The following is a 10,459-nucleotide window of genomic DNA, read 5'->3' as shown; positions in this document are numbered from 1 at the left end:
AGTACCACATCTGTATTATTAACAGTACCACATCTGTATTATTAACAAACAATCAGAAAATAAAGTCAGGATCACACTACCAACACACTTCCTCACACACCTGGAGCAGTGGCTGATACTAAACTTCAGCATAACGTCCTGTTTGGATCTCAGTGATTGCAGATGACAAGAGTCCAGTTCCTCCAGAATAACAGAGTTCAGAGCATACGAGACACAAAATGAACTTCCAAAACGCTGTGTGCAGCCGGGTTGACAGCAGACTGGTTGTGTGAGAGCGACTACAGCAGAACAGTGGACAGATTCCCTCTCTCTCTCTCCCTCTCTCCCTCTGCCCCTCTCTCCCTCTGCCCCTCTCTCCCTCTGTCCCTCTCTCCCTCTGCCCCTCTCTCCCCCTCTCTCCCTTTGCCCCTCTCTCCCCCTCTGCCCCTCTCTCCCTCTCCCCCTCTGCCCATCTCTCCCTCTGTCTCTCTCCCTCTGACCATCTCTCCCTCTGCCCCTCTCTCCTTCTCTCCCTCTGCCCCTCTCTCCCTCTCTCCCCATCTCTCCCTCTGTCTCGCTCCCTCTGCCCCTCTCTCCCTCTCCCCCTCTCTCCCTCTACCCCTCTCTCCCCCTCTGCCCCTCTCTCCCTCTGCCCCTCTCTCCCCCTCTCTCTCTCCCCCTCTCTCCCTCCCCCTCTCTCCCTCTGCCCCTCTCTCCCTCTCCCTCTCTCCCTCTCTCTCTCTCCCTCTGCCCCTCTCTCTGTCCCTCGCACACACCCACGCACACGCACGCACGCACACACACACGCACACACGCACGCACGCACGCACACGCACGCACGCACACGCACACACACACGCACACACCCACGCACGCACACGCACACACGCACGCACACACACCCGCACACGCGCGCACGCACAAGCACACACCCACGCACGCCCACACACACACACGCACGCACGCACACGCACACACGCACACACACCCACACACGCACGCACACACATACGCACACACACACGCACGCACGCGCACACACCCACACACACACGCACACACACACGCACACACACCCACGCACGCACACGCACACACGCACACACACCCACACGCACACCCACACGCGCACGTACGCACACGCACACACGCACACACACGCACGCACACGCACACACAGGCTATATAGAGATCTTTGAACTTGTGAGGAGTCCACATACCGATACGTCAGCACGTAGGAACACTTACATGTGTTTCCTGAAGGAAGGGAATTCTGTCACCGAGGGATTGCTTCAATTTAAAAAGTAATAATTTGTGATTGCAACTCAAAGTGTATCTGATGACATTTCCCGTGTCAGAACTTTAAATGACATTGACCTAACACTTTGCAGCCAAGACATAATGTGTCTGCTCTATCAGCCATCATCACAGGGAGCAGACTGGACTGTAGTTCAGGAAATGAATCTATTGGTCTTGTTACCTGTCAGACCTGCATTCACACCAAGACATCACAATAAGATGAACGCACGATGAAATAAAATGTGTGTAACAGACGTGTGTAAAAGCAACAATAAGTTGTGATGTCACACAGTCAGTGGCAGGAAGCCTCTGGATCACTAAGCTACAATCAACGGAAAACTTTACTCCTGTCAAATAAAGTAGGACCATTTGAAACAATTGCAATGTCATTGTGCATGACGTCAATAAAGATCTTGATTTTTTTTAAATAACTGAAATATAATATGTAGAACCCGTCCCAGCCCTGATCGTGTCCACTGCAGCCATGTTGTATTGTTAGATAGTCTTTATTCTGCAAAAACTAAAGCTTTAGATGATTTTTCTGTTTGTAATCACCACATTTTTCAAATTACATTTAAGAATCCAACAGCAAAATGTCTTTCCTGAAACAACGTCCGAGTTATTTTAGATAAATAGTAGACTTTGCTGTCAATCATCTTCACTGGGTGGAGTTCTCGCGCCAAAGCTGGACCAACAGACCTGCATGGATGACACCACTGGAGGTACAACACGCTCTGGTAATTAGCCTAAACCGACACTTTAGGTGATCAGTATGGGACAGGTTAGATCAACTGCCTCATTTTGTGTGCGTGTAAGTGTGTGTGTGTAGTCACAGGCATTAATCGCCATTAGCCAGCAAGCACAAAAAGGTAAGTCGGCTGATTCTTTACCATCACTTCTGACACCTGAGTGAGAATCCTTAGTTAAACTAAGAGGGCTCTCTGGGGGGTCAGCATGTGTTGGCAGCAGATGGAGGCTGAGCGTGTGCACCGTTTTTATACCTACATCAGTGGATGCCAGATGTGCAATAGCCAGAGGGAGTCACAGAGGGAGGGGTAGGGGGCTCCTCCTGGGTCTAATCTAGCCAGCCGGGCAACACCGTAGCTGGGATAGCTCTGTTACTTCAGTCCCCTGCTTCTGGAGGAGAGCCAGGCCAGCCGGCATGATCAAGAACACCACAGGTTTCCCCCTAATAAATACATGAAAGTAGCAGAGGACACAACAATGCCTCCAGTAAAGTAGGTGGCACTATGCAACCTCAAAAGCAATGGTTGCAATCTTCCATCACACAGAAAGTAAAGAAGCAATGCTGTTGCTGCTGTGCAGCTGCTCTAGTGGAGCTGAACACCATGGAGAGAATAAGGCTGTCATCCACTATGGTGTATTCAGTCCACTGTGTGAAATAAATAATAATGATCTGAGATTTGGAGAATGAAGTCATAATGAATATGTTGCTTTGTCTTCTGTGCATGTTCAGCGTGTCAGTGCGTAGGTTCCTGCAGCCAGCAGTTGGTTAGTTAGTAGCTCTGTGTCGCTGTCTCTCAGGGACAGCTCTGCTCTGTTTGAGCCTCTCCGGGACGCTTCCAACTGAAATGCTGTCGGAAGCAAATGTAAGCTGCACTTTATTGGAGATTGTGAAGTTAAGATTTGTGTGGACAATAAGACACACAATGGTGAGATTTATGTCCGTAGTGTTTTCAATTTTCCCCTTCCAATGAAGAGCACGGCTGTTCTCTCAACAGAGACCCAACGAGGTAAAGTGATGCACAGCTGACTCTAGGGCAGGTGGGACTTTTATTGAAATATTCTGACTTTATTGTCATTCAATTATGACTTTATTCTTCTCGTAATATTATATTATAATATTATTTTTCCTGAAAATATTACGACGATATTTTCCGTTCCTCGGAGGAGACACATGTTGGGATGTGTTTTTAATGTGCAGAAAGCTTTGAACAAGGACAGGAATCTAGCTGAAGCACACATTAGTGATGGAGTTTATGAATGAATTCAAATGAATGAATGTATCATTGATGTGACCACATGCACATATAAAGAGGTCCTCAAACAAAAGACACAAAAGAGGAGCCACACCCTTAGTTAAGCCCAACTTTAAGCCTGGTGTAATTCTAACACGTGACCTGTATACAAATTGAAAAAGGGATATTAGCTAGAGACCAACACTTGTTTTGTTTTGTGGCTGTTAACATGTTGATTTCTGCTGCAGAGTTTAACATGGAGGTCTATGGAGGTCTATGGAGATTTATCCACTTTTGGATCCAGCCTCAAGTGGCCGTTTGGTGAACTGTTTCTAGCACTTCCTTGTTGGCTTTATATCTCATCACCTGAGGTTGTCGGTTGGTTTTTCTTCACATAGACTAGTGCAGTGCTAGTTTAATACATGTCTGTTGGCCTGTGGTGTTGCTGCTTGCTGGAGAACAGCTTTACAAACAACTTTACACTCACTGAGCTTCCTTGGGTCCTCAGCAACACACCTGCCATGACACAGAGTCACACACCCAAGTCACGGCTACTCACGGTCAGAAACATCAGTGAAACAAGCCGACAGTTTGTCTCACAGGAAGGAATGACCAGAGGTAGACTCCACTGTTTGGGAAGGCAGACAACTAAAAGAACCCGTAACAGTTATGAGTTTATTATGATGTCTAAATATGAAAATAATTGATTGTTGTTACTTTTGTAACTCATTATACCCTGAAATAAATGAGAAAAGACCACAAAGCACTTACAATATATACAACTCAGCTGTATACTCCTTACTGTGTGCTTGTACTGCAGAAGGAACACAGAGAAATCACTAAATCTGTCCGTGAAAAACACACCCAGCTCAGAGTTACTCACGGCTCCAAACATCAGAGAGGTACACTTAGTTGAGCTAAATTCCAAATGGGAGAATAACCACGGTTATGAAGTACAGCATGGATATAATGAGGAGGTATTTAGCCGGCAGTTAAGTTATAAGTTAGAAAGGTAAAAACACTGTTCCTGTTTAGGCTGAACGCTCGTGCTCATTGACTTCAACGTTATTCAGCATTCATGTAGTGTTAGCAGGCTGTATCCAGCAAACAAGTACTACAGCCAATGAGCCGCTGTCTGTCCACTGCAGACAACAGGCTGACCTGCAGAGCTTGTTTATTCAAAGTTTATTAATATTGAATGTGTTGCGTGTCCAAATTGTGCAAAATTCAAGAGCGCTCTCCATGGAGTCCCCAGCAACACAGCAAGCAGCAAGTGTGAAGTAGATCGGACGAATGGTTCTTGAGATATGCCAAGGACACACACACACACACAAACACAGGGATGCCTTGCGTTATTAGTTTAGTTTAATAGAGTTGAATTATTGATCCCTTCAAAATGTCCTTTGCGTGACTTTTCCTCAACTCAACACAAAACAGACCACTTTTTCATGAAAAGGTTAAAGTCCAACTGAAACCACATTTTGTCATCCCTTGTTGTAGCCAAAATGATATCAACATTCTGAATGTATTTTGTTAATATCTTGTCTCTGCTGGATGGGAGCCGGTCCCTGTCTGTGTTGGATTGATAGCAGCTGGAAGGCTGCCAGACTGCCGGTGTTACAGCAAGAGACACAGTAGACAAAGTTACCCTGTAGCCTACATGTCATGGGCAGACAACGTGTCGTTGGCAATATTGAGGAGTAAGGATCACACCAGCATCTAACATTTGCAGTCCAGTTTACTTGCTGTTTAATGTACTGCAGCTGAGCAGCTCTCTAGTCTGCTAACTGACGTTAACAGTGCACCTTTTCTGGCTGAATGTTTATTTGGTTGATCGTTCAAGAAGCTAAGGTTCAGGACAAAGTGTGTCTTCATGTTTGCAAAATAGATTAGAAGGCAACTTTAGCAGGAAAGCTACAATAATCATTTATTTAAAAAGTGAGACAGCAAGCAAGCGTGTCTGGGACCATGTCCACCTTAAGGATGATGCCAGGAAGGCAAAGCCAGCACTTGACTGGTTTGTAGCAGCAAGCTATAGGCTATGTATGTATATAAGTAAACAAGGGTCAGGTATTCCTTCATTGCACAGGTCAAGCCTCTGCAGCAGTCAACAATTCCTCTCAGCAAGAGGACAAAGCCCTTCTTGCTCGTTGGTTGGTATAAATCAGGCTGTTTTAGAGGCAAAGGGCATCAGGTTTGTGAGGGTCATAAAATGGGAAGGAGAAAATGAAGCGACACAGGGAGGCAAGAGAGAAAACGAGAGGCAGGAGGTGAGGCCAAGACACATAAATCAGCAAATAAATGGAATAAACAAAGAGAACAAAGACAAGAGTGCCAATTCAAAGCAGCCTCCTGGTGCGGTTCCAAGCACATAAAAAGTAGACGTTAGAAAAGTGTATTGTTCTATGAGTTCAGGCGTAGCCCTCTAAGAGCTGTCCCTATTGGCTTCATCCTTGTGGGTATGCACAGTCATGACGTTTTTTGCACCTTTGTGCCCTGCAGGGCCCCCTAACACCCACACTCATGACAGTTCTGCTCACAATTAAAACCAGCATTTCTTCAGCTGGTGCCAGAGTGGCCCACAGCTTAGAGGGCTACACCTATACTCATAGAATCAGGAGTTGCAATACGTAACTAACGTTCTGTAACGTAGATAGGCTTCACCTTCTAAGAGCCTTCGCTAATGGGTTATGGGCGAAGCTGATGTCGTCTATGTCCCAGTGTGACACCAAACATACACCAGTTGGCAAACCGTAAACGCCATACAAAATAAAGCAGGTTGGCACGGACTGAGCCACGGTTAACACCATGTCAGCCCTATGTGGAGGAAAAGGAGGCAAGTGATGTTACACTCTCTTCTCTGTGCAGCAGTGCAGCTTCAGACGTGTGGGATGCTAATTATGTACCATAGTGCAGCCAGCTAATCCGTGATGATCGGAGCTTTTTTAGAGTAAAAGCACCAGATCAACACTTAATCTGCCGTCTAGCACATTAAAGACTGAATGAGTCAGTGAGGAGTCCCAGATAGAAATGGATGAAAGGGCACAGAGAAGCCCAGGACACCGCTGCGTAGATGTCATCCCCCTGAGGAGGGCCATGGACGAGGATAAAGCTCTTATGAAGTGTGCCCAGACACCTTGCAGAAGCTCTATTCCTGCTGCATTATAGGCTTGTGTGATCGCGTCACACAGTTAGTGAGACAAACACAGTTTTGACTGAGCCATGCCTTGCGAGTGCCCTCTGTAATGAACCAACAGCTGCTGTGTCCTTCTTATGTTTATTGAGCGTACAACTAACTAAGAGAAAGCTTGCACTGGGCAGAGTAGGTGAGACACTACTTCTGCCTCATTCTGGCAGAGGGAGGGAAGAACCCCTCCAGAACTATGTTTCTTGACCGAATGCAGTAGCTGTAAAGTTGCTGCGCTTCCGCAGGACGGTGAGACCGAGCACGACCGTGCCAATATGACAAACAAGCAGGTCTGTGATGGGATGCACATTCTGATCACAGAAGGTCCCACATGCTACACGCCCATCCACCATCTTGAGCTCCAGACCTTTACTTTCCAACGTGCTATACAACTGAGACAGTATGTACTGCATTAGCACTGTCCAACGCCATGTCCAAGTCATTTGACAACATCCCACCCTGACCTCCTCCTTATGACTTCTGTGGGTATATGTATACGTAAGGATGCCACACTTCCTGGATTGCAAATGTAATCCAGACAGTGATTATGTTTTCTTCTTAACATATTAAGCAAAGCAAATTAGTCGGATATAAACATATTATGTAGGGTTAGGGTTGCTTAATCTTTTCCAATCCTCCTTACATACTGTATTCATGGCTATTAAGCTGCCGTCCTTATCAGAAGAGAACTAGAGGGAAGTGAACAACAGAATATGCCAAAATGCCCAGATAACCCATTTTATTACAACCAATGGAAGTGCAAATGTCAAAGCTATTATATGGTGCCAACAGACAAAGATGCGGTGTAAAAATGAGAGAAATATGAGCAGACAGGAACTTTGTGGTCCTGCATTTGTTTGTCTAGCCGTTGAGCAGTCACATTGGAAGCCACATGTTCTAGTCAACCATTAGAACCCATAAAACAGGTGTGAGTCTGTCTACGACACATTGCTCTTCTTACCCAGACGGAACACACGCACAAAACATTTGACATGATTAACATCTGCACACGGGAGCTAACTGCCACAGAGCTGACATCTGAATAAACAATCTCTTTGCACACATTGTGTACGAAGCACCAGGTATCATGGTGGAAGACAAACACAGACATTAGAACATGTCGGCGCACACACACACACACACACACACACACACACACACACACACACACAAAGGCACCATCTTTAAACAATAGTACAATAATCAGCTAATTCTGTCCATGTTAAATGTCAGCTAATGTTTAATGTTATTAGCCGTCATGTAGACGAACGTGCTTTGCTGTGAAAAAGCTGCCTTGTTGTCAGATGAACCTGTGTGTGTGTGTGTGTGTGTGTGTGTGAGAGAGCCCTGTAGCCCTGCATCCACAGCCTGACCACAGCTCTCCTCTCCTCCCTGTAGAGTAGCTGCCATTCACCGTCTCTCCCTCTGGCCAGGCCACTAACCTTTCAGAAAGGCCACCAGCACTGTCAGCCCTGCTCTCACCCTTTCCTTTCTTCCTCCTTCAATTTCCTTCCTTCCAGCCCTCCTTCTTGGTTTTCTCTTCATATCTGCTTCTTCCTTTGTTCTCGCTGCCCCCTGCTCGACCTTTTCCTTCTCATTTCCTCCTTTACTGTCTCAATGAGGTCCCTGTCTGACTGCCATTCGTCCAGCTGCTTCTCTCCATCCCTTCTGACCTTTTCCCTCCCTGCTTCTCTCTGCCTCCTCCTCCTGGCTCTGCAGTCACCCTTCCTAATCACTAATGTTTGAACATCTCTTCTATGGGGAGGAGAGACAATCAATCACAGGCTAAATGCTAATACTAATACCAAAAGAGCAATTTGTAGGTTGAATTTTTTACATAATTATACTTAACCTAAACTGAAAATGAATTGTTGCAATCTTATTGCAATCTTTCAACACCATATGCGTCACATTACGTTACAGAAGTGAGTGGTTGTCACTGACTTTGCTTCGATACTGCTCTGCAGTGACTCCAGGTTTGCTTAATATGTGTTGTGTAAATTCGCGCTATGTGTCTGCTTTCACAACTTGAAAAAGCAAACGCTGTGAATTTAAGAACTGAAGAAGAGTTGTAACTAGTAATTAGTTGTAACTTTATTTCGAGCATCCAACAGCCTGTAAAGGACCGCTTCGGACAACACGCTCCACTCAGTAAGGCCCGCCCCCGCTGCTGCACAGAGCGCTGTGGCTTGCTTGTTCAAAGTTCATTAATATTCAACGAGTCCAAATCGACACATCCTTTGGTCCCCAGCAAAACACCCGCCACACACATCAAAATACAAACATATACATACAGACGGCTCTCGCTTTACAGCTAAATAAATGAATTCTTCCATTTAAGTGATTATAACAATGATCTGAAATCTGACATCGACCATTGAAGACTAGGGTAAGATATAACACTTGTCACCTTCAAGGTAAAACCCCAATAATGAAAGAAAGCAGAGAGTAAACTACAGTCTAAAGCTACTCAAGATCAGCAGAAGTATCGTGTGTATCAACAATCCCTGTCAGATATCAAGGGTAGAAAGCTGAATTACTAACCAAGCCCAAGAGCTTCCAACAGGCGGGAGAACCAGGATTTCTGTAATTTATCAATACAACGTTCACGTCCTGCAAAAGCAGTAAATAATATTGCAGATGAGAGCGAATCATCTAGCCTGCCAGTCATTCTGCTGGACCGCTCAGAATCAGAACTGGTTGTTTACTAATGATGCATTATGATTCACAATAATACAACAAAGTTCAAAACAGCCAAAATGTGGACTTTTAAAGCCTGAATGTTTCTCCGGTGGGGCATGCCCCCAGAACCCCGAGCTGGTTACTTTGTCCCAATGGCTGGCTGCACCATGTCCTTGTGACTACAGTAAGTATCACTAAAAAGCTTGATAAGAATCATCACAAACAACAGGTACATACGATAAATTTCACTTCTGCATGTAACCCATCCTAGCACTTTTATGAGAAGTGAGCTGCTATATAGCACTGGAGGAGCATCTTAAGGGTACAGTGTTTCGCTCAAAGATACTTCAACATGCGGACAGTAGGAGCCTGGGATGGAACTGCCAACCTTGTGATTTAGATATGACCCACTCTACCCACTAAGCCACAGTAAACCACACGTATCACAAGATCTAAATGTGTCATGCAATATGTTAATCTCAGGTTATAACTGATGGCAGGATGTGAAATAAGTGATGATGAATGTCACTGGGCAGCATATGCCCTGTAAAGTGCCAGCAAAGGCTGGCAAGTTACAGCTGAGGGTGGCAAATGATAGTTCAGGCTGACAAATACAGCCAAGGATGAGCAGTTATAGCTGGGCTGACAGGGTACAGCCGAGTCTTACAAAGTTAAGCTGTGTCTACTGAGTCTAACAAAGTACAGATGAGTCTAAAAAAGTTCATATGAGTCTAACAAAGTTCATATGAGTCTAACAAAGTTCATATGAGTCTAACAAAGTTCGTATGAGTCTAACAAAGTTCGTATGAGTCTAAGAAAGTTCGTATGAGTCTAAGAAAGTTCGTATGAGTCTAAGAAAGTTCAGATGAGTCTAAGAAAGTTCAGATGAGTCTAAGAAAGTTCAGATGAGTCTAAGAAAGTTCAGATGAGTCTAACAAAGTTCACATGAGTCTAACAAAGTTCACATGAGTCTAACAACGTTCACATGAGTCTCACAAAGTTCACATGAGTCTAACAAAGTACAGCTGAGTCTCACAAAGTTAAGCTGTGTCTACTGAGTCTAACAAAGTACAGATGAGTCTAATAAAGTACAGATGAGTCTAATAAAGTTCAGATGAGTCCAACAAAGTTCAGATGAGTCCAACAAAGTTCAGATGAGTCTAACAAAGTTCAGATGAGTCTAACAAAGTACAGATGAGTCTAACAATGTTCAGATGAGTCTAACAAAGTTCAGATGAGTCTAACAAAGTACAGATGAGTCTAATAAAGTTCAGATGAGTCTATCAAAGTCAGGATGAGTCTAACAAAGTTCAAATGAGTCTAACAAAGTACA

The 10,459-nt window shown here is 44.9% G+C and overlaps 1 protein-coding gene across 9 annotated transcripts in view; it reads right to left on the bottom strand.

Annotated features, from left to right (window-relative positions):
- The window catches only part of LOC116395730 (pleckstrin homology domain-containing family A member 5-like), a 120,484-nt gene that overhangs the window by 65,854 nt on the left and 44,171 nt on the right, over positions 1–10,459 (bottom strand). The window contains exon 1 of one of the 9 annotated variants that reach the window (XM_031869814.1): positions 101–321. The exons of the other annotated variants lie outside the window; for them this stretch is intronic. Within the exon in view, the coding sequence (XP_031725674.1) occupies positions 101–132 (32 nt within the window). The 5' untranslated portion in view covers positions 133–321. Of the gene's footprint in view, positions 1–100; positions 322–10,459 lie in introns of those variants that run through there. 9 annotated transcript variants of the gene reach the window in all.

The sequence above is a fragment of the Anarrhichthys ocellatus genome, unplaced genomic scaffold, assembly GCF_004355925.1.
Source record: "Anarrhichthys ocellatus isolate YVR2014 unplaced genomic scaffold, GSC_Weel_1.0 scaffold49, whole genome shotgun sequence".
Taxonomy (NCBI): Eukaryota; Metazoa; Chordata; class Actinopteri; order Perciformes; family Anarhichadidae; genus Anarrhichthys; species Anarrhichthys ocellatus.
Note: the sequence above shows the minus strand (reverse complement) of the source record. Positions and strands in the feature narration are given on the sequence as shown.